Source organism: Vulpes lagopus, chromosome 2 (genome assembly GCF_018345385.1).
Source record: "Vulpes lagopus strain Blue_001 chromosome 2, ASM1834538v1, whole genome shotgun sequence".
NCBI classification, from domain to species: Eukaryota; Metazoa; Chordata; class Mammalia; order Carnivora; family Canidae; genus Vulpes; species Vulpes lagopus.
In genome coordinates, this window is record NC_054825.1 from 173025312 (window position 1) to 173050583 (window position 25272).

The window sequence follows — 25272 nt, forward strand, 5'->3', positions numbered from 1 at the left end:
AAAATCTTAAAAACAAAAAACCAGGTGGTGCAATTCCTGAATAGATTTAGTATATAACATCCTTTTTAAAAAAGGGATGGGGGACTTCATATTAGAAAGGTCTAAGATTTGGGGTGCTTGGGTGGCTTAGCCAGTTAAGCGTCTGGCTCCTAATTTCAGCTCAGGTTATGATCTCAGGGCCCTGGGGTTGAGCCCTGCATTAGGCTCTACACTCAACGGGCAATCTGCTTGAAGATTCACTCCCTCTTACTCTGCCCTTCCCCCTGCAAAAATAAATAAATTTTTTAGGGGGTGGGATGGACCTAAACTGAGAGCATTGTTGGAAGCTTACCCAACTGAGCCATCCAGGTGCCCCCAAAACTTAAGCTGTTGTTTTTTTTTTTTTTTTAATTTTTATTTATTTATGATAGTCACAGAGAGAGACAGAGGCAGAGACATAGGCAGAGGGAGAAGCAGGCTCCATGCACCGGGAGCCTGATGTGGGATTCGATCCCGGGTCTCCAGGATCGCGCCCCGGGCCAAAGGCAGGCGCCAAACCGCTGCGCCACCCAGGGATCCCAACTTAAGCTGTTCTCATGAAAATGTATAGGACAAGAAAACTGATATTCCAAAATCAGTTTATCTGAAAAAGACAAGTTATATGACGTGTATGTACCTTTATTTAACTACAAGTTCTTAAAAATTTCTAAGCTAAAACGATATGTTGCAAAATAATATTAGAAATGTAAAGAAAAACCATATACAGTGCACACTCATAACATGTAAAAATAAGAGATTTGGATTATGCTGTCATTTTTAATTTTAATAAAATAGATAATTTCATATTACATAGAGAGCAAGTCCATCCACTCATCATTGATAAAATTTTAGAAATATTTTCTATAAAAAGTTTAGTACTTGATTGGGAATGAATCCATTAGAACATGATTTCTATAGGTACAGTGTTCCCATCCTCACCCCCATTCTTATTAATTTTGAGAAAATTTAAAAATACAGAAAAGTACAAAAAATAAGACAAGATATCCATATACCACAATCCAGAATTATCCAGTATTTTGATATATTTACTTGCAGTCTTTTTAGTTTTTAAGAGAAATGGATGTTTATATATAAAATTGAAGTCCCCTTTAAACAGAAAACCATCCCGTCCCTCCCACACTCATCCCCTTCCCTTCTCCACTCTTCACAAGCAACCACTATCAAGAGTTTGGTCTGTATCCTTCCAACCCATTTCAAAAACATTTTAAAAACATACATACATATATGTATCCATTACCAATACATAGTACTGAATTTTGTGAGAAAAGTTTTAATTAAAATTTACAAAAGTGTCATTGTAATATATGTGTTATTCTGCATTTCATTTTTCCTTCAACGTGATTTTTGAGATCATTCTCTGTAATACATGTAGATATCATTTGTTAAATTTTACAGATATACAGTATTTCATCATAAGTATTCTCCATTTTGTTCCCAATGGGCATTTAAGTTGTTTCCAACTTATGGCTACTACAAATCATGCCACAGTAAATAGACTGGTATATATTTCCTAAGCATACAAACTCAGAATTGCTAGGTATTCTTGAACTTATCAGGAATGTTTCCCTACTTCCAACGTCATAACCATTTCAGTATATAGCTTTTTCATAATTCCTATTTTTATTCTCCTGGATCTTCCCTCGGTGTATATAGTTCATGGTCTGTTTTTTCCTTGGAGAACAAATTACCTCCAAATCATTGTTTACATAGTCCCATTATCTTCTCACTTCCTATTGCCATTTCTATCATATTCTAAATTCTAATAAATGCATAGGTGTTTCCAGAATCTCTTGTTCTGCTAAATCAATATAAGTCTCTTCTTTTCCAATACTTACAACTTATTACATTGGTGAAAATCTCCAGGTCTATGCAGACAGCAACAAGAAGCATGTTTCACATTCCCAGTTTTAGTGGAAATGCATCTAAAGTTTCAGCATTACCTGCACCATCAGCTTTTTTGTTAGGTGTAGGATTATTATCATACAAATGTCTTTTCTCTTCAGTATAAATTCCCCGGTGTCCAGTTAAGTTTTTTGCTTTTGTTTTCCTCATTTGTGATATTTTCCTTAAGTATGATTATTTCTGATGCACTATGAGGCTTAAATTCCTGATGAATGCTTTCCAATTTTTAAGATATTTACAGGGTTTTTAATGAGTATGAATTTTCTGATGTCTAATGTGGTGTGACTTCTGGCTAAAAGCTTTCCCACATTCACTACATTGATAAGGCTTCTTACCTGTATGTATTCTCAAATGCAGAGCAAGGGTTGAGAATTGAGAGAAAGCTTTCCCACATTCATTACAACCATAGGGTTTCTCACCTGTATGGCTTCTCACGTGTACAGTAAGAGATGAACTTTGAGAGAAGGCTTTTCCACATACATTGCATTCATAGGGTTTATCACCTGAATGAATTCTCACATGTACAATAAGTGATGTTCGTTGAGAGAAGGCTTTTCCGCATTCATTACATTCATAGGGTTTCTCTCCAGTGTGAATGTTTTGATGTTTTATGAGGTACTTCTTCTGGCCAAAAGCTGTTCCACATTCATTACATTTAAAGGGTTTCTCTCCAATATGAATTTTCTCATGCTCAGTAAGGTTAGATTTGCCACTGAAGGTTTTTCCACACTCCTTACACACAAAAGGCTTCTCTCCCGTGTGAGTTCTCTGGTGTCTGATGAGATTTGACTTCTGAATGAAAGCTTTCCCACAATCCTTACACTCAAAAGGTTTCTCTCCAGTGTGAATTTTCTGATGGGTAAGGAGGTTTTCCTTCTGGCTGAAGGATTTTCCACATTCATTACATTCAAAAAGCTTCTCTCCAGTATGGGTGTTCTGATGTTTAATGACATACTGCTTTTGGCTGAAGGCTTTTCCACATTCATTACATTCGAAAGGTTTCTCTCTATTATGGAAATGTTCATGCTCGGTGAGATTTGATTTGTGGCTGAAGACTTTCCCACATACCTTACAAGCAAAGGGGTTTTCCCCACTACAAATTCTCTGCTGACTGAGGTGTGACATCTGAATGGAAGCTTTCCCACATTCACAAGGTTTCTCTCCACTATGAATTTTTTGATGAATGAGAATTTACTTTTGGCTGAAAGTATTTCCACATTTCTTACATTTGAAGGGTCTCTGTGTATGACCTTCCAGGTGTAAAATAAGGGATAAAATTCAAGAGGAAACTTTTATCATATGCAGTGTATTACAAGCTTTCTCTCCAAGTATAAATTTTCTAATGCTCAATGAGGTTTTGTTATATTCACTGGTTTCTCTCCAGTAAAATTTTCTTCTGCTTAATGAGATTTGTCATCTAGCTAAAGGCTCCTCAGTATTCCTCAGAAGAACAGGGTTTCTCTCCAGCTTGACTTCTTCTACATTTAATGAGGTATGTGACATATGAGTGAAAATTTTCCCACATTCAGTAAATTCATAGGGTTTCTCTCCAGTATGAATGCTCTGTTTTCAGATGGGGTTCAAACTGTTTTAACTGAAGGCATTTCCACGCTAATTTACAATTAAAGGGGTTATTACCATAAAGAATACGCTGTGGCAGGGTTTCTGAACTAAATTAAATTGATGATTCTTTCCTACACAACTTCCTTCATGGCTATAAGCTAAATTGTGTTTCAAACTCTAGGTAAGCTGAAAGAGGTGTTGCCCTTAAATATATAATGTCTGAGATCAGAGGAAGTATTTTTCCAATTTTCTTATATTCACTGTTTGTTTGTTTTTTTCTCAGTCTGTTCTTTACTGGAGATGGATGCAACTTGATTCCCAAGTCTTGTTGCCTCTCTATCTGCTCATCATCTTCTCAGGCTTCTTCTAAAATGGGAGTACAAAGAATCATCATTTAAAGGAGTTAATATATAAAGTGCTTAGTACTGTGGCTGACAAATGGTAAGCACTCAATAATGTTAGCTTTATGTTATCATTATTTATTAATTTTCCTATAAAATTTTGGATTGTGCTTTTGGGATGTACTTTGGAAGCCCGTCTCACAGTATGAAAAAATCCTCACCAGCAATGTCACCAAACAACTTTTGAAAAGGAAACTCTTGTGGGGGATACATGCATAGAAAAGTAAAGTTCATGGGCACACAAACTTAAGGATTACTCTTGAAAAATAACCTTTCCCATTTCTTAGTTCAGGAAATTGAATGTAACAATGAGGAATTAACAAGTAGGATAAAAAGACGTAAAACTGATAAAGTCTCCCTGGATGCCTAAGAAAAGGAAAGGAATTAACGACTGCTTCCTCCCAAAATCCCATTAAAAAGACAAACAAAAGGAAAATGGTACAAGCTCACAAGAAAACAGGACATGACTAGAGACATGAATACACACAAACATTAAAAATTTTCCAATAACATAAGCACACAAAAGATTTTCAACACAGCAGAGCTGATAAAGTTTAAGTATGTAAAGATACTATAGAAGATGCCAATGTCAAATAAACCAATTTATGCCACAAAATATCAGAAAGACTAAGGAAATGGAGGAATCAGGTACCTCACAAAAAGGAATAAAGGATGGTAGCTGAAAAAAAATTATATAAAATGCAGTTGGAGCACTACCTCTCCCAGTAAGACCACCCCTTTGTACGAAATGGAAATTATTCTTTGCAGAAATTTAATCAGAGAAGCACCAGGCTCAGATGACAAGGTGCTACACTGAAACCAATGGAATTAAATCTATACATACTATGCTGAAACCTCCAAGATATTCTGTAGCTCATACCAAAAACTGTTGGCAATTAGGTATATATACCTGTGAGCAGGGTATGAATGGCTCCTTCTCTGGAGAACATGAAATGCCCATGAAAACCCTCAGTAGGATACTCCTCCAAGATGGTATAGGACCTGGCCACACCAGAGTTTGTGAGTAAAGCAGTGTAATCATTCTGCAGGGAGACTCTGGGTCCATAAGGCATTTTTTCTTTTTTTCCCTAAGATTTTATTTTTAAATAATCTCTACACCCAACGTGGGGCTGGAACTCACATTCCCAAGGTCAAAAGTCCATTGCCTGAGCCAGCCAGGCATCTCATGGCATTTTTTAAAAAAATATTTGAGAGAGAATGAGTGGGAGGGGCCAACAGAGATGGGAGAGGGAATCTCAAGCAGACTCTGCTGAGCACAGTGCTTGACATGGGGCTCGATCTCACTACTCTAAGATTATGACCTAGCCAAAACCAAGAGTCACACACTTAACCAATGGCACCACCCAGGTGCCCTACCCCATGGCATTTTACTTTTGATTCACTGAAATCTACCAGAGGACTAAAAGCATCCAAGGCATGAAAGAGCTTATGATCACCTTTTAGTGGATCAGTTTTAAGTATGACTGCAGCCAATATTTCACACACATTTGAGGGACCTCTAATAAGACAGATCAATATCAAAAGGAGAAAAAATAAAGTCTGAGGAATAAAGGTAAGGAACAGTACACAGCAACAAAACCTAAAACCAAAGAGAAGATATTTTATCAGTGCAACAGTAGTAGGGTTCTCTATAAGCAAGAAACAAAAAGTCCCCTTGAAATTAAGATGGGGACTGGGAAGGTAGACTGTATTGTCATTCAATAGTAACAGAATCATCTTACTGCCGAAGGATTATAGTACTCGGACCAAGCAAACTCCGGGATGGCCAGCTACCCTGTTTGGCCAGTGAAATATTAGCACAAATGACAAGTATTTCCTGAAAGAAGCTTTAAGAAAACATATTCAGAGGTACTTAGCTGGCTAAGTAGACTCTTAATCTTGAGGTTGTGAGTTCAAGCCCCATGCTGGGTGTAGACATTACTTAAAAATAAAGTCTTAGAAATGCCAATGTGGCTCAGTCCATTAAGCATTCACCTTTGGTTCAGGTCAGGATCCTATGAGCCCTGCATTAAGCTCCCTGCTCAGCCAGGAGTCTGCTTCTCCCTTTCCCTCTCCCTCTGCCCCTGCTCTCTTGCTTGTTTGCTCTCAAATAAATCCAATCTTAAGAAATAAAATGACAAATTCAAGGCCAGTTACTCAAAAAATTAAAAATAGAACCACATGATACATCAATTTCACTTCTGGGTATATATCCAAAGAAAATGAAAATACTAAGTCAAAAAGATCTATGTGCCAACATGTTCACTGCAGGATTATTTACAACAGCTAAGATATGTAAACACTCTAAATATCCATCACTGGATGAATGAGTAGATATGGTACATACATACAATGGGATTATTATTCACCCATAAAAAAAGAATAAAATCTTATCATTTGTGACAACATGGATGGAATTTGAGGGCATTACAGTTAAGTGAAAGGTCAGAGAAAGACAAATAATGTATGCTCTCACTTACATGTGGAATCTTAAACAACAAACCAAGCTCATAGCGAACTGATGAGCTGCCGTAAGTGGCAGGGAGGTGTGTGCAAAATGGGTTAAAGGGGTCAAAGGTACAATTTCCAGTTATAAAATAAGCCATGGGGATATAATGCACAGCTACAGTTAATAATACTGTATTGTATATTCAAAAGTTGCTAAGAAAGTAGTTCTTAAATGTTCTCATCCTAAGAAAAAAAAAAGTTCTGGAACTATGTGTCTTGACAGGTGCTAACTAGAGTTACTGCGATCATTTCATAATATATACAAACTTCAATTATATTGTAGTTGGTGGAGGGATGGGGTAATATAGGTGATGGGCATTAAGGAGGGCATTTGATGTAATCAGCACTGGGTGTTATTTGCAACTGATGAATCACTATATTCTATCCCTGAAACTGATAATATACTATATGTTAACTAACTTAAATTTAAATTGAAAAAAAGGAAAAAAAATACATTTAAAACTAATATAATGTTGTAGGTCAATTATACCTCAATACATTTTTTTTAAAGAACAAATTCAGAGCATAAACCAAGATACTGTATTAGCTGAGTGAAGTTCCAGAAAAACAAAAGAAGAAAACTGATTAGAGGAATAATTCAAAGAAAAACAAAAAAAGGCTTCTTCTCTTATAAGCCATGCATCTCTAGACTTAAAGGGCACATTTAGTGCTTTGCACAACGAATAAAAGATGCATCTTTAGATGTATCACCGTAACATTTCAAAAGAAAAAATAGGCCATAAAATACCCTGATATATATATGTACACATATAAAGATTTTATTTATTTACTCATTCATGAGAGACACAGAGAGAGGCAGAGACATGGGCAGAGGAGAAACAGGCTCCCTGTGGGGAGCCTAATGCAGGACTCGATCCCAGGACCCCGGGATCACAACCCAAGCCAAAGGCAGGCACTCAACCACTAACCCACCCAAGCATCCCAAGAAATATAATTTAGATTTACAAATAATGAGATTATTTTAAAAAATGAGATTATTATTTTTTAAATAAATACACTTTAAAAAGTTTCTCAATTTTACTTCTAAATATCACTAAAGTCCACATAAACCAAAAGGTCCTCAAGTTTGTTTATACATTCTATTGTGGTAAAGAAAGCCCACATAACAAATTTTTTTTGTGTTTAAAAAAATTAACTATTTTTCTTAAAGATTTTATTTATATATTTAAGGGAGAGTGAATGAGAGAACACATGAGCAGGGACAGACTCCCCTGCTGAACTCAAACCTAGGACCCTGGGACCATGACCTGAGCCAAAGGCAGATGCTCAACCAACAGCCATCCAGGCACCGTGACCATTAGCTAATTTTTTTAAACTTGTTCTTTTCTTTTAAAGATTTTATTTATTTATTCATGAGAGACAGAGAGAGAGAGGCAGAGACACAGGCAGAGAGAGAAGCAGGCTCCACACAGGGAGCCTGATGTGGGACTTGATTCCAGGACTCCAGGATCACACCCTAGGCTGTAGGCAGGTGCTCAACCGCTGAGCCACCTGGGCATCCCTTTTTTAGACTTTTAAAACTGAAGTATAATTGACATAACATTATACAGTATATTAAGTTCAGATAAACAACATAATGATTCGATATTTGTACATACTGCAAAATAATTACAGTAAGTCTAGTTAACATTTGTCACCATACATGCAGATCTTTTTCTTGTTATGAGAACTTTTAAAATCCAGATGGTCCTCAACTTTTAAGAATGTAAAGGTGGCTAAATGGGTACCAGGTTTCCTTTTATGGGGATGAAAGTGTTCTGGAGTTAGTGGTAATAGTCGTGCAACTTGTGAATATACTAAAAACCGCTGAATTGTACACTCTAAAAGAATGGATTTTATGTTATGTGAATTCTAGCTCAATAAAGCTGTCATCAAAAAAAAAAAAAAAAGCAAAAGTGTAAGTTTGAGGACTGCTACTCAAAACATTTCTCATTACTCATTTAACAAATATCTTTTTCTTTCCTTGCTATGTATCTGGCACACTTCTAAGCTCTAGGGATTAACAGTATTGACCAAAACTGATAAAATTCACTGTCCTCCCTCATCAAGAGTCTAGTGGACAGATAAAGAGATGGTTTGTTAAAAAGCTGAAACCGCTACAGAAAAGAAAAAAAAAAAAAAAAAAAAGATCAGAGAAGGGGATAGTTTTAATTTTAGATAGAGTGGCCTCTGAGCAAGATTCAAGATATTAAAGAAAGTGATCCTTACAGATATCTGGAGGAAGAGCCTGCCAAGCATATTAATTATGCAATCAATGAATAACAATCATGCATATTATGTTCCTCATGCTCTTCTTTGGCTTAGCTTGATCCCTCCTATTTTGTAACCATCGTAAAATCTACAGAAACTCCTGAGAGCAGGTCCAAAAACATGCTCCTAAAAAGATTTTTCCAGTCTTGTCTCTTACTTACGAACATCTTTCACTGAACTTCTAATTACAATTAGATTCACTTTTCCTAAAGTAAGTAATTCATACTAAATATCTTTTAAACCAAATCTGTATATAGCTAAGTCTTAACATCCTAAGTATAACCTGAGATGTTAGATTCCATTAATTGCTCTACTCTTTGAGGGGCTGACAGTAGAAAATTTTTAAATGCTAGGGGCAATATCATCAGAGGAAAAAAAGAATGAGATTTTAAAGATGAAGCTATACTCCACATTAGGTATGGAGCCTACTTAAAAAAGAAAAGAAAAAGGGAAAAATCTTTTTTAATATAAAAAGTATTTTGGAGATAGAGGAAATATAAATATGGACTAATTATTACATATTAGAATATTATGGCTAATCCATCTAAGAGTAATGATATTGTGATTATGTAGAGTCATGCCATTATTTTTAGAAAATGCATACTTAATTTTTTAGAGGTTAAGTGTCATGATGTTTTAGCAACATACACAGGGATAGAGGCACACACATATAAAACAGACATGGCAAAATAATTACTGAATTTATACAGTGGATGGGACACTTGGGTGGCTCAGCAGTTGAGTGTCTTTGGCTTAGGGTGTGATCCTGGAGTTCTGGGATCAAGTCCCACACATCAGGCTCCCTGTAGCAAGCCTGCTTCTCCCTCTGCCTCTCTGTGTGTCTCTCACAAATAAATAAATAAAATCTTAAAAAAAATCTACACAGTGAATATATGGGAGAATACTGTATTCGTCTCTCAGTTTTTAATATTTGAAAATGTTCATGGATAAAAAACTGAAGAACTGATCAGTAACAATCCTCCCACAGTAATTCATAGATTATTTAACAAGTATCTCAAAACTAGAGACAGAACATGGGCCTTCCTTTCAACAGATTGTAATACAGACTCCAGATACCAAAATGTAAATACATATAAGACAGGATTTACGCAGGACTTTTGAATTTCCATGAAAATATAAAATAGGATGGTCAAAGGGGAGATCAATAAAAGAGGAACATATTTAAATGATAAATAAGACCTGAATAGATAGAACATTTCATAATCAAAAGCCAAGATTCAAAGAATTTTACAGAGAGAAAAAAGTATGTTCATATTTACATTAATGGTTAATTAATATGTCCTATCTTGATAAGATTAAAGTATATTGGGGTAGTTTAGCTCCACCTTTAGCCCAGGGCATGATCCTGGAGACCAGGGATCAAGTCCCACTTCGGGCTTCCTGCACGGAGCCTGCTTCTCTCTCTGTGTTTCTGCCCCCCTCCCCCTGTCTCTCATGAATAAATAAATATAATTGAAAAAAAAAAGATTAATGTATATCTTTTTAAAGGCTTGGCTACCATATCTCAAGGATCATGAGAAATGGTCTAGACATAGTATGAAACGGATTTTAGGTAATCTCTCTAGACCTGAAAATAATGATCTGAAATCCCCAATTTGGATATTATAGTATTAACCTCACTATCTGACAAAAGAAGATGAAACAAGTCTAACAGTTATATCCTGTAAATAGGTAAAATTATGGTGGGCAAGACAGAAAGGCTGGAAAAATGAGAATTGATACTACAGAGTTACTTCTAACTTCAGAATAATTAAGTGTTGGGATGCCTGGGTAGGTCAGTTAAGCATCTGGCTCTGGGTTTCAGTTCCAGTTGTGATCTCATGGGTTGTAGGATTGAGCAAGCCCCAGCTGTGGCACTGAGCGTGGAGTCTGCTTCAGATTCTTTTTTGCTCTCCCTCTCCCTCTGCTCCTCCCCATTAGCACACAGGTGGGCGCTTTCTCTCTCAAATAAATAAATATAAATACAATCTTCAAAAAGAAAAAGTCTTCTCTGGGATTTAATTTATAAAGAAAAGGAGGAAAGGTAGAATGCAGTGTTCTAGGAGCCACCTCCATCCAGTAAGAGGAAAAAGGGGAAAAAATGAAAGCAAAAGATAAGAAAACACTTAGAAAGATAAGGCAATGCCTCAGGTCAAAAGCAATGCCTCAGGTCATCAAGGCACCAACCAAGCAGAAATGGAAGAGAATTCCTACCGGATGAATCACATAACATAAATAGATCCTTTCTGCTAAAATAGTAAAATAAGAACATCTCTGCCCGCTTTTCACACCTGTGAAGGATAAAACGGGGAAAAAAGGGAAAACTGCATTGTTGAGAAGAGTAAGAAGTAGCTATAATTCTAATGTTGCAGGAGAAAAGGATGTTAGCAGGCAGTTGCCACTGCTGTTTTAGGAAGAGTTCTCAGGCACAATGCTCTCTGAAAACATAAGGCACTGCCCTCAGGCGTCAAATCATTACCTCCTTGTTTTTAACAACAGAATCCAGGAATGTAGGATGGATAAAGAAGACTTGGTGGACACACCAGCATCCCTAAATGGTAGGAAAAATGGGACCGAGCAAGGAAATAGAGATCCCATCAGTGAATAAAGCAGCTTATTAGTAGTACAGAACAAAAGGTCACAACTTTCTACCTCCCTAAATTCCTGACTGGTATACCTAATTGCCTATATGAATATGCACTTAGATGATCAACAGACATGTCACAATCAACAAGTCCAAAATAAAATAAACCTCTTGGATCTATCTCCCAAAATTCCTGAAGTCTTCCTATCTCAGGAAACATTAACTCATTCTCTTCTAGTTAAAACCTTGGAGTTATCGGTGTTACTCCTCTTCCTCTTAAAAAACAACACAACCTAAAAAAAATTAATAAAAATAAACAACACAATCTATCAGCTAATCCTGTCAGCTATTTCTTTAAAATATCTTGAAAAAAAAAAAAATATCTTGAAGAATCTGACTTGTCACTAGCTCTACTACTATCATTTTCTTACCCAGATTACTGCAATAGCCTCTGATTAATCTCCTGGCCTTACCTCCCCCACCCTATACCTTATATTCTATACAGCAGCCAAAATCTAATTCTGATCTTATCACTCCTCTCTCTGCTCAAAACCCTTAATGGTCTCCCAAATCACTCAGAATAAAGGCCAAAGTTTATGATTTGGCCTGTTAACTAACCAAACCTATTCTTAACTCCGTTTTGCTCATTCTGAGCCAGCCTACTCTGCCCTGATCAATATTTCTAAAACAGCAAGCTCCAGCTTCAGGGCTTTTAACACTTTTTGTTCCTTCTGGCTGAACGCTCTTCCATCAAATATTACATGCTTCACTTGCACATTCTTCAGATCTTTTTTTCAAAAGTCATCCCCTTAGTGAGACCTTTCCCTGACCAACTGATTTAAAATTGTAACTGCCAACTGGCCTTCTCTATGCTGGTTTTCCTTAAATTTTTTTCAAGAGAACTACCACAGTGTGTCTTACCTCAGGAGGGAGGAATTTTTGAAAGGTTTGATTACTGACATTTCCTTAGTAACTGAAATGGTGCCTAATAATATCATTCAACAGTATGGTATATGAATATACCATATTGATAGAAATGTAAATTGGTTTACTACTTTTGAAAACAGGCTTATTTCTGTCAAGTCTATAAATTAATGTAACTTTGAGTTAGCATTTCCATTTAGAATAAATCATTAGTTATATCTACATGACTCTGCGAACAATATAAGTATATATACACACTTGTAAACACTTGTGTCTTTAAAAGTATATGTCTAGGGATCCCTGGGTGGCTCAGCGGTTTGGCGCCTGCCTTTGGCCCAGAGCGCGATCCTGGAGTCCCAGGATCGAGTCCCACGTCGGGCTCCCGGCATAGAGCCTGCTTCTCACTCTGCCTGTGTCTCTGCCTCTCTCTCTCTCTCTCTGTGTGTCTATCATGATAAATAAATAAATAAATCTTAAAAAAAATAAATAAAATAAAATCATATGTCTAGAAACAACCTAAATGTCCATAAATAGGAGACAGACTAAATAAATTATGTGTTGATAGTCTCTCCTAGAAAAGGAAACAAAAACAACTATGGACACAGAATACATATAGCCCTTTATATGAAAACTGAAGGCTTACATACATATGTATTCATATTTATAGCACAGATATATAATATATGCTAGTTTATTCACAGATTACCTCAAGAAGGATACATGTGAAACTCAAAAGTGACTGCATCTTTGAAAAAAATCTATAGGACGTAAAGTCAGAGGTAATAGACTTTTTCACTATATACCTTCAAGTTCAAAAATTTTACGTTATTTTTAAAAATTTTACGTTATTACGTAAAAAACAAATACAGACTCATAACATTTATATGCACACACACACATACAGCAGAAAGGGAAAGAACTGATTTCTGGGGTGACAAATTCTGAAAGAGGTAAATGGGGGTAGAAGAAAGGGAGGCAGGATTTTGCTGATGTGTAATGGGGGAGAAGGTGGATAAGAAGGCAACAGGAAGCATGATTACAGACATAAAACCTAACTCAGAGGCATTAACCACTGAAAGACTGAAAGAAGGTGGCAAGTAATAAAAAGCAACCTAAACATGAGACAATATATAAAGACTTATATACCTATAAAAGAAAATGCATAAGGGAAGAAGTCTATACACACTGGGAGGTATAAGACTGAGGGTATCAATGAAAGAGAAAATAATCACACAGAGGCAGTATAAATAAAGTGTAATGTGACATACACTGATCTGGATGACATCCAGAACAGAGGTAAGAGGGTCATCTGGCCCTCTAGAATTTGATTAAATAATAGAGTAATGAAGCAGAAAAAAAAATGACTGTCAATATAATTTGGGTATCTAAAGAATTCATACCAAGTAACTCAGACCAGAGCCTCATCTTTGAGTATTTCATAGGTGTCAGTGCTGTTTGAACAACTGTTAACCTGGCTTGGCATTCACTTACCTGAACAAATTTCCTTTCCACTTTGTTCTCTACCATCCAGTGTGTCTTCTTATTCCAACAGAGGATCAGATAGAGTTTGGTCAGTTTACAACCTGTTTTAGGGGAAATGACACAGCACTAGAATATTAATGCTGGAGGCCAAAGTACCATCCTAGACCTCAGGCTGAGCCCTGGGGCCTCCAGGCCTTCTGAATGATGAGGAAGGTGCAGTTTCCAGAGATGCGCAAGGAAGTGGCCCTGTGAAAAAGAACAGAGTAATGACCTTTTGCCTTAGAGATTAAAGCACACACAATTATAATAAGCAAAAGGACTAAGACTATCTGGATCCTGAATTTCAAAGCCATACTCATCAAACCATTTAAATTTCCACACATTCAGAAATGGGGTAAAAAAAAAAAAAGTGTTTCTCAGAATTTTACTTACATAGGAAAGCTGTTCATACTTTACATAACTAGATGATACTGTTCTGCACCACACATTCCTATATAGGTTCCTAAGTGGATTTAACCATGGCCCTTATTCCTAGATGAATTTAATTCAACTATGACAACAGCAGTAGATGCCAATCAGAACTAGGTTGCCAGGATACAATGTGTAGGAAATTGTTCTTACAGTATTCAGGAATTAAGCTACTAAAGCTTTTCCTGGAATCCTAATATTTACTTTGTATTATAATCTGATTAAAACTGTATTAAATGTCCCATATATGTTTATTCATTTATTGAAAAACATTTGCAAGGACATTATTGGGACAACTGACAAAACTTGAATATGGACTTTTAAGATTTTATTTATTTATTGGTAATAGACACAGAGAGACAGAGACAGAGGCAGAGGGAGGAGCAGGCTTTTGTGAGGAGCCTGACGCAGGACTCAGTCCCAGGACTCTAAGCACAACCTGAGCCACCTGGGTACCCCTGAATATGGGCTTTGTATTATATAATAGCAATGTGTTGATGTTAAAAACTTTCTAATTTTGGTTACTGTACTATGGTTATGAAAAACAATGTCCTTGTTCTTAGAAAATTCACGTTGAAATACTTATAAAGGAAGCATGTATGCAACTTAGTCTCAAATGGTTCAAAAAAATTATACACACCAATATTTGGACAGAGAAGGAAAAATAAAGCAAAAAAACAAAATGTAAATGGTAAATTTGGGTAAAAGACATATAGGACTTTCTGAACTAATCCAACTTTTCTATAAAGTTGAAATCCTATTAAAAAAAGTAAAATACTAAAAACTTGAGTTACTACTTATATACATATACACTATCTACTATGCATGTTGAAAAAGCTTGGTCACCAATTTTTGCACTGGGGTGTGGCAGAAATGGAAGGCTTAGAACATAATTTAGACAGTAATGTACACAGAGAAGAAATAGGAGAGGGTGAGTTGGCTGAAGAAAATCTGCAGGGAAAAGGATATCAAGTTTGATATTCTGGAGTATCAAGTTTCAAAATGATTTTTTAAAAAAGATTTTATTAATTGGAGAAAGAGAGGGATGGTAGTTGGGCGCCTGCCTTCGGCTCAGGTCATCATCCCGGGATCCAGGATTGAGTCTTGCGTTGGGCTCCCCGAGAGAAGCCTACTTCTCCCTCTGCCTGTTTCTCTGCCACTCTCTCTCAGTCTGTGTCTCTCATGAATAAAGAAATTTAAAAATTAAAAAAAAAAAAAAAGAGAGAGAGAGAAAGCACAAGCAGGGGTAGAGGCAGAGGGAGAAGCAGACTCCCCACTGAGCAGGCAGCCCAATGCAGGACTCAATCCCAGGACTCCAATCATGACCTGAGCGGAAGGCAGATGCTTAACAGACTGAGCCACCCAGGCACCCCAAAGTGTTAGGTTTGCAAGCAACATGCAGACAGGTATACCCATTAGGCAACTGCACATACATATAAGGAGCTCAGAATAGGCCAAGGAAGGAAATGGGAATTTATCAGCTGTGAGAATATCAGTGCTGCTGAAGACATAGGTGGAATGTGGCTATGACTACTTAGAGAATATACACAGGACATGAAAAAGAGAGTCAAGGGCAGAATCCTAGGAACACCCAACAGTCAGAGGCAAGGAAAGGTTTCAAAGAAGCATGGTGGCTGCTTAGTTTTGAATCTTTCAAGTACTTATGCAAACTACAGAGAATATCAAGAATAATGGGGGTGGTGGGCAGCCAATCCACATTCTGTTATCTTTTGCAAAACCAGTAGAGAATATGTTCACTCTAAATTATATTAAGTGTAGCCCCAAATACCCAAAATAGCAGATATGATACAGGAACCAAAACAGTATGGTAGGTACAGCAAGGAAGACTACAAAATGCTAAGGAATCTTTGAAATAACAGATCTCAGAAATTATTAGCAAATGTTTATTCTCAGAATGACAGTAAGAACTTGAGTTACAAGTTCAAGAACTTCTTCAAGGAAGAACTTGAGAACTGTTGCAACTGAGTCTAATAATGAACAACAGGGATCCCTGGGTGGCGCAGCGGTTTGGCGCCTGCCTTTGGCCCAGGGCGTGATCCTGGAGACCCGGGATCGAATCCCACGTCGGGCTCCCAGTGCATGGAGCCTGCTTCTCCCTCTGCCTATGTCTCTGCCTTTCTCTCTCTCTGTGACTATCATAAAAAAAATAATAAAATAAAATAAATAAAATAAAATATAAAATAAATAAAATAAAAAATATAAAATAAAATAAATAAAATAAAATAAAATAAAAAATATAAAATAAAATAAATAAAATAAAATAAAATAAAAAATAAATAAAATAAAATAATAAATAAAATATAAAATAAAATAAAATAAAATAAAATAAAATAAAATAAAATAAAATAAAATAAAATAAAAATGAACAACAAAACTAGGAACCAAAAAACTCCTCCAGGGATGCCTGGGTGGCTCAGTGGCTGAGTGGTTGAGTGGCTCAGGGCGTGATCCTGGGGTCCTGGGATTGAATCCCACAAAAAAACAAAAACTCTCCCCCACCCCACCCCAAAAAACCCCCAAAACAAAAACTCCTCCCAAATTCCATGTACCAAAAGCAGACCCAAAGAAGAAGCCTAAACAGTGAGTTGTAAAAAGCCTAGGAAAAACTGGGAATGCTTTGAGGGATTCCAAGAACTTAAAAAGCTCAGAAATCTGCAGCTAATATTTCTTTACTAAATGAGCAAGCCTCACCCTGAGGGAACTAATAAAAGCAAGACCTAGATTAAACAGAAAAGGACTGCAGGGAAAGCAGGAGTAGGCTTTAAAAGTACTTAGGAATAGGGGGTCCCCAGATTTAGCAACTTCTGAAAGTAAATGTATCATCCTGGAAGGCAAGTACTAAGAAGAATTATGGGAAACAGGGAGATAGAGATAGAAGTTGGCTTCAAACAGGCTAGGGTCAGTAAGCCAGAGGAGGTGAGGAACTCCATTGCTTTAAACGCTAGAAGAGGCACATGAGCTCTGAAACACAGGATACTATGATGCTTCCTTTTTCCTGGTAATGGTCTCAGAAAATCTCTCATACAAACATGAATAAACAAAATAATTTGTCTGTGTCTATACAAAAATACTAAAAAGCAAACAAACAAACAAAAAAACCCAGTAGGGCAGCCCCAGTGGCTTAGAGGTTTAGCGCCGCCTTCAGCCCAGGGTGTGATCATGGAGACCCAGGTTCGAGTTCCGACATGGAGCCTGCTTCTCCCCTGCCTGTGTCTCTGCCTCTCTCTCTGTCTCTAATAAATAAATAAAATCTTTAAAAAAGTGAAAGTGAACAGCATGATTTTTCAACAGCTGAGTAAACACATATGAAAAAACTGCCACAAAGCAATTAAACAAAAACAAAATGAATTTTTATAATTTTTACAACTTTAAGAAGCAAGCAAAGCCATAAAAGAACACAAGGATCAAAACAGACTCAACTACAGAGAACTGAGGTTGCTGGAGGGAAGCCAGGTGGGGGGATGGGTTAAATGACTGATGGGTATTAAGGAGGGCATGCACTGTAATGAGCATGGAGTGCTATATATATAAGTGATGAATCACTAAATTCTACTTCTGAAATTAGTATTCCACTATATAGTAACTAACTGGAATTTAAAAATTTGAAATTACAAAAAAAAAATAGTTTTTAAGAAAAAAAAAAAAGAATGGACATCTTATTTTGTGCTGAAAAAAAACTTTTTTAAGACTGCAATATTATGGGGCACCTGGGTGGCTCAGCGGTTGAGCATCGGCCTTTGGCCCAGAGCATGATTCCGGAGTCCCAGGATCGAGTCCCACATCGGGCTCCCTGTATGGAGCCTGCTTCTCCCTCCACCTGTGTCTCTGTCTCTCCCTCTCTGTGTCTCTCATGAATAAATAAAATCTTAAAAAAAAAAAAGACTCCAAAGTACTCAAAAGGAAACTGGAACATATAAAATACTTATGTAGGGATCCCTGGGTGGCGCAGCGGTTTGGTGCCTGCCTTTGGCCCAGGGTGCGATCCTGGAGACCCGGGATCGAATCCCACGTCGGGCTCCCGGTGCATGGAGCCTGCTTCTCTCTCTATCTCTCTGTGACTATCATAAATAAATAAAAATTTTAAAAAAATTAAAAAATAAAATACTTATGTACATGGACAATATTTAACATCATAAAAATCTAACGTCCCTTTCTCCTAAGTTATTTTATAAATTTAATGCAATACCAATAAAAATAAGCTACTCTTCCCTAGAACTAGACAAGTTAATTCTAAAGGTTACAAAGAAAATTAAATAAGCAAGGGGGGTCTGGGTGGCTCAGTCATTTGAGCCTCTGATTGATTTTGGCTCAGCAGGGAGTCTGCTTGAGATCCCCTCTCCCCCAGGAGCACACATAAGCACACTCTTTCTCAAATAAATAAAATCTTAAAAGGGAAAAAAGAGAAAAAAAAGAATAGCTAGGAAATTCTGAAAAGAATAAGCAATAAGAAGAGACTAGCTACATCAAAATTATAGAGCTTCAATAATAAAGAGATAAATACTGGTACATAAATACAGACTAGAAGATGGATGAGACTATAAATTCCAGAAACAGACCAAATACATGTAAGAATTTATTATATGATCAAAATGGAATTTTAGGGCAGCCTGGGGGCTCAGCGGTTTAGCGCCGCCTTCTGCCCAGGGTGTGATCCTGGAGACCCCGGATCGGGTCCCAGGACAGGCTCCCTGCATGGAGCCTGCTTCTCCCTTTGCCTGTGTCTCTGCCTCTCTCTCTGTCTCTCATGAATAAATAAATAAAATCTTTAAAAAATAAATACATAAATTTGAAAAAATTGCAACTCATTTCACATAGGACTAACATTTCTAATGTACAGGTCCTAGAAGAAAATGGGGCCCCAAAGAAAAACGAGGAAAAGGATATGGATAGTTCCTTAATAAATACATGAAGCCTTTAAACATATGGAAGATAATTAACTTCCCTCAGAAGAAATGTAAATAAGGCCTACACTGAGATACCAATTTTCATTTATGCCTTTGGCAAAATATAATTAACACTACACTCTAATGGTAAGGTTCTAGGAGAAAAGGTGCTTTTGTACATTGCTAGTAGAGTTTAAGTACCTAGCTATATGGGCAATTCTACTTATAGCAATCTACTTTAGAGATAGTCCTACAGGAGTACAAAATGACACAGGTAAGAAATTACTCATTATTGCTGTTAGTAATAGCAAAAGACTGAAAACAATTTAAATGTCCAACTGAATCAACTATGGTAAACACACACAATGTTTTATTTATACAGCAGTTAAAAAGAAAAAACAACAACAAGGAGACCTCCAGGATATATGGTTAAGTGAATAAATTAAGGAGTTAGATGAATATAGTAGACTACTTTTTATGAAAAAAGGGTGTGGGTAGAAGGGAACTAGTGGCTTAACAAAAAAAATCCACTTGAAGGATAAACAAGAAACAAACAAGAAACTATATTTCACTGGGATAAAGATGAATGTGATGGGGAGGGAAGCAGAATGAGAGGAGTTATCTCTGTGAGATGTAATTTTTAATTTATAGCTTTGCATTTCTTTAAGATTTTTAATTTTTTTTTTAAGCAATCTCTACACTCAATGAGGGGCCTGAACTCAACCCTGAGATCAAGACCAACATGCTCTACCAACTAAGCCAGCCAGGTGCCCCAATTAGTTAACTTTTTAAATAATCAAATTCACTTTTTAAAAAGCAGTCCTGAACTTGAAAAACACGAAACAAATGAACCCAACTATACATTAACTTGAATTAACAAAGTTCCTCAAAGAATGGATTTATTGGGATCCATGGGTGGCTCAGTGGTTTAGCGCCTGCCTTTGGCCCAGGGTGCAATCCTGGAGTCCTGGGATTGAGTCCTGTGTCGGGCTCCCGGCATGGAGCCTGCTTCTCCCTCTGCCAGTGTCTCTGCCCCTCTCTCTCTCTCTCTCTCTAATAAATAAATAAATAAATCTTAAAAAAAAAAAAAAAAGAATGGATTTATTTCAAAAGACTCTGACAAAGACAATGAATTGACTATACATCTTTAGTGGGATGAATCCTAGGGACAAAATAGCTACAAAGAAATTTTTCATGTGACAAAGTATGTACATAGTTACTACTAATACCAGTAATGTTATTTTGAAACCATTTTCCTTATATTGAAAGATAAAACAAAGAAAATAAGCAGATGTTAATATGTTTCAAAATTTTTACTATAAGATATAATTAGGAGCTAATTATTAGGTAAAAATATCATTAAAATTTGAATTGATTTAAAAATACATGAACTAAAAATAAATAAATATACATGAACTAGTGATTTTTAAAAATAGATTTTCTTGCTCTATCACTAAGATGCCATGAAACAATGCAGCAATGAGAACATCAGCACCCAGATCTTGGGCTCTACTACCATTCTCCAATAAAAGGAATGAGAGCTCCTTGGGAGAAATGGCCAATTCCAAGAGGGAAGGTACAAGGTGGGCCTGGAGTGCAAGAACGTTTTCAAATTAAATGGCAGCAAGTCAAAATGAACCAGGAGTCAGTTTGGAGGAATGTCCACAGCTAAAATTGTGGTAATAGGAGTATCAGAAAGGAAACTAGTTATAGTTGCTAGAACTCAACTTTATAATGATGCTTACAAGTCAGAAAAATATGAAAAAGAACAACCATGGGGGGTGGGGGGGTGGGGGCTCAGCAGTTTAGCACCGCCTTCAGCCCAGGGCCTGATCCTGGAGACCAGGGATGGAGTCCCCATCAGGCTCCCTGCATGGAGCCTGCTTCTCCCTCTGCCTGTGTCTCTGCCTCTCTCTCTCTCTCATGAATAAATAAAATCTTAAAAAAAAAAAAAAAATCCACCCATTAAATCAATGGGGAGTGAATATTCATTCATATGATACAAAGTAAATCCATACAGATTACATTTTGGTCAAAAAGGGAAAAATATAATCACTAATGATGGATCAGTCATATCATATACCTCTTCTGATGTTACACATTTGAAGATCATCTCTGCTTTATTCTGGCCAAAAGTAAGTCACAACTGGGATTCTTAAAAAACATCATCAGAGGTTCTGAATTAGAACCATGAGAAAGTAACCACCACCGAAATCAAAGAACATTCTCATGAAAAAGATAATGGGTTTCCAGGGACTCTAGGGTGGCTCAGTGGCTGAAGGTCTGCCTTTGGCTCAGGTTGTGATCCTGGGGTCCTGGGACAGAGTCCTGCATCAGGCTCTCCACAGGGGGCCTGCTTCTCCCTCAGTCTCTGTGGCTCTCATGAATAAATAAATAAATAAAAACTAAAAAAAAAAAAAAAAAAAAAAAAAGCGGGGGGGGGGGGTGTGTGTGGCTCAGCGGTTTAGTGCCTGCCTTTGGCCCAGGGCATGATCCTGGAGTCCCGGGATCAAGTCCTGCACCAGGCTCCCAGCATGGAACCTGCTTCTCCATCTGCCTATGTCTCTGCCTCTGTGTGTCTCTCATGAATAAATTTTGAACATCTTTAAATCATTTTTTAAGATTTTTATTTATTTATTCATAGAGACACAGACAGAGAGAGAGGCAGAGACACAGGCAGAGGGAAGAAGCAGGCTCCATGCAGGGAGCTCAACCTGGGACTCGATCCCGGGCCTCCAAGATCACACTCCAGGCTGCAGGCGGCGCTAAACCGCTGCGCCACAGGGGCTGCCCAATTTTGAAATCTTTAAGAAAAAAAAGATAATGATGGTTTCTAAAGATGAATGTAACTTGAACACAGAAATCGAACTTCCTCATTCCAGTTATAAAAGGAAACAAAAAAAAGTTTAAATATGGTAAAAAAAAAAAAAAAAAAAAAAAGAACATCTATATATATCTGAATCTTTCGAAATTTCTACCAGATGGGACGCCTGGGTGGCTCAGCAGTTGAGCGTTCGCCTTTGGCTCAGGGCGTGATCTCGGATCAGGGATCAAATCCCCCATTGGGCTCCTTGTGGGGAGCCTGCTTCTCCCTCTGCGCCTCTCTCTCTCATGAAGAAAGAAAGAAAGAAAGAAAGAGATTTCTACCAGAAACAGTACAAATGGCTGTACTGTTTCTAAGGAACTATTATTTTGCAGATAGTAATAATACTGCTATTCAAAACTTATCAAGTTCTTATTACATAGCAGGCACTATCCTTTAGTACTCAGAACTCCATCCGCACAACCCAACCACCTCATGAATCAGATACTATTATTTTCTGCAGATGAGAAAAAAACCTTAACTTTTAAATACTAAATTCATATACTTAGAAAAACAATATAAAAAGTATTTGCCAGGGCACCTGGGTGGCTCAGGCCATTAAGCGTCTGCCTGCCTCTGGCTCAGGTCCTGATCCCAGGGTCCTGGGATCAAGCCCCCATGTGCACACACTTAGTTGGTAGTCTGCTTCTCCCTGAACCACCCCCCCTCGAACCCACCCCTCTCAAATTATAAAAATCTTTACCAAAAAAAAAAGGAAAAAAATGTATTTGCCTTTGCTCTACCTATACAGTACCATTACACCAAAAGAGACAGCCACTTTTAATAGTTTCTTGACTATCTTTTGAGTTTTCTAAGCGAAACAAATACAAACATACATTTTTATTTCTGCCCCTTCTTACTTCAAATGAAGCATAACATACATTTCTGGCATCTTGTTTTTTTCATAGAACAATACATTCTAGAGTTATTTCAGTGTCAGTATACAAAAAGCTTCCTCCTCATTCTTTTGTACACCTCCTTATTTTGTTGTATAGATGGACCTAATTTTATCAAACCAATCTCCTAGTGATGGCTAATCTTTTCCTATGCCAAACACTGATGCAATCAGCAACCTCTTATCTGTATCATTTCATGCAAACGCAGGTACATTTGTAGGATTAATTTCCAGATGGGAAACAGCCATGCCAAACAGAAAATAGATTTGTAATTATAGATGTTGCCAAATTTCCTTTCACCAGCCTGCTTGGTGCTAACATCAATATGATTTCAATTTCTGAGGATTTATATTTTAAAATACATTACCAGTAGATGGATGGAGAGAGAGAGTATAATGCTAAGCGAAATAAGTCAGTCAGAGAAAGACAAATACCATATGATTTCACGCGTGTGGAATTTAGGAAAAAATAACAAACGAACAAAGGAAAAAAGAGACAAATCAAAAAACAGATGCTTAACTATAGCGAATAAACAGATGGTTACCAGAGGGGAGGTGGGTGGGTGGGGGGATGGGTGAAACAACTGAAAGGGATTAAGAGCACTTATCTTGATGAGCACTGAATAATATATAAATTGCTAAATCACTATATGGTACACCTGAAATATGTAACATTGTATGTTAACTACGCTGGAATTGAAATTAAAAAAATATATATATATATATATATTAGCGCGGGGCTCCCACCTCTCCACACCCCAACTGCTTTTTTCTTCTTCAGAGTTTTACTGGCTATTCTAGTTTATTTTTCCATATGAATTGCAGAATCAGCTTATCTAGTTCCCCCGCTCCCCCCAAAAAACTGTAGATCCTTTTATTAGTATCATATTGAATTAATAACTTTACTTAAATCAGCACATGCTTCTTTATGCCGTCTTCCTATTGAAAAACGTGGTGTATCTATTTGAATAATATCTCGTTATGCCTCTCAGCACTTTTTAAAGTTCTTTTCTAACAATTTTGCATATTATTTCTCAATTTTTTATTGCTATTGTAAATAGTTTTCTTCTATTAGGTTTTCCAACTGGCTATTTGAAGACTGTTGATTTGTAGATATTAAATTAGTACCCAATTACTTTAACTCTTATTATTTAAAGCTCTGTTAAGGATAACTGTTAAGGATTTCTCAGAAAAAGCATCTTTGCAGACAGCAGTTAATGGTCTTTATTACTTCACAAAATCCCTTCAGTCTGGGAACACGTCAATTCATTTAGGCGTCTGGACACCTAGAATCTAGGTCAGACTAATAGATAAACATTGCAACAACTAAATTTTCTTCGAAGAATGAGGAAAACCGTGCCTAACCTAGAACTTCAAACCGTTGGCTCTAATCCTGGACTTTCTGTGCTATATGACGCTGCTACTCGAAGTACAACGTCGATATTTAATCTAGGACTTAACAGCAGCCCTATTAAAATACCCTGAAGAGCAGGAGATTTGAGATCGTGTGAAGCTCCCCCGCCAACAAAAAGTGCCTTTGAAATATTCTTTGCTTGCTTAAAAAAAGAAACCACGGTAATCTGCATTCTACTCCAATTAAAAGTAAACGCGTTTTTATATAAAAATTCACTTTTAAATTATTTCTTAGCCTTTCCCCCCCTCCTCCGAGTATTCAAATAAAAAATACTCCACGAAGATGGCACCGTTATTATCAGCACTTTCGACAAGGGAAGTGCGGCATAGACATTACCGCCTCAATGCTGGTCTCCTACATCTCCCTCTCAGATGCAACCATTTACAATCCTGCACCCACAGTTTCTCACTCAATAATCCCAACATCCAGTCAAACTTACGGACAAACTCAGGGTCACACACGCTCGAACCCGCCTCAGAAACCCCCACCCCCACCCCACATGTAGGCCAGAAGCTCTTAAACCCACTCCTCATCCCCCGCGCCGCGCCCCAACAAATCCAGAATCCTCCCCTTCAACCTCCCCGACCCGAACGGCCCAAGACGCCCACATCCCACCTCCTACTTTCGCGCCACGTGGACCCAGGGGCCGGACTGACCCGCGGACAAAGACCAAAATGTCCACTCGGCGCGCTGCGCCTGCGCACTCCGAGGGCGAGTAAGCACTCCCAGAAGTCTCCGCGACGCGGCCCGCACGGTCACCGTGGCCAGGCCCAGGCTAGTATTTGATTACCTTCTGTCACAGCTACGCCGTTTTTCCGGCCTTGAACTACATTTCCCTTAAGGCTTTGCTGGTCAGCACTCTGTCCCACACGAACTTGGCTGCCTCTTCCTGTGATTATGGGGCTCTCAGGGTGAGTTGTCTTGCTCTAGAAGAAAATCAGCTCAAGCCTGGTGGGAGGTTTGGAGCAGGGACTCCGTCTTTGAAGCTCCCCCGGCCGCAGTGTCAAACGGCCAAACTCAGGCTTTGAGGTACGAGTCCGCCATCTTAAATATG

At 37.6% G+C, this 25272-nt stretch overlaps 2 protein-coding genes across 6 annotated transcripts in view; one reads left to right on the forward strand and one right to left on the reverse strand.

Annotated features, from left to right (window-relative positions):
• Positions 1-781: 781 nt before the first annotated feature.
• Positions 782-25248, reverse strand: ZNF146 (zinc finger protein 146). Of its 4 annotated transcripts, none has more exons than XM_041743590.1 (3): positions 25009-25248; positions 13684-13920; positions 782-3870 (listed from the first exon to the last, which is right to left on the reverse strand). In XM_041743590.1, exon 3 carries the CDS (start codon positions 3064-3066, stop codon positions 2188-2190), a length of 879 nt encoding a protein of 292 aa, XP_041599524.1. In that variant the 5' UTR covers positions 3067-3870; positions 13684-13920; positions 25009-25248; the 3' UTR covers positions 782-2187. The 4 variants fall into 4 exon arrangements, with proteins under 4 accessions (XP_041599524.1, XP_041599527.1, XP_041599523.1 ...); XM_041743593.1 differs by lacking the exon at positions 25009-25248 and adding an exon at positions 24834-24946 and having other exon boundaries at positions 13684-13775; XM_041743589.1 differs by lacking the exon at positions 25009-25248 and adding an exon at positions 24834-24922.
• Positions 24986-25272, forward strand: part of ZNF565 (zinc finger protein 565) — a 35578-nt gene continuing 35291 nt past the window's right edge. For both annotated transcript variants that reach the window (XM_041743583.1, XM_041743585.1), the window contains exon 1: positions 24986-25129. The gene's annotated coding sequence lies outside the window, so the exon portion shown is untranslated. The remainder of the gene's footprint in view (positions 25130-25272) is intronic.

Bases quoted from the DNA above. Each gene is read 5' to 3' on its own strand.
- ZNF146 (XM_041743590.1), bottom strand. From the start codon at position 3,066: ATGTCACACCTCAGTCAGCAGAGAATTTGTAGTGGGGAAAACCCCTTT.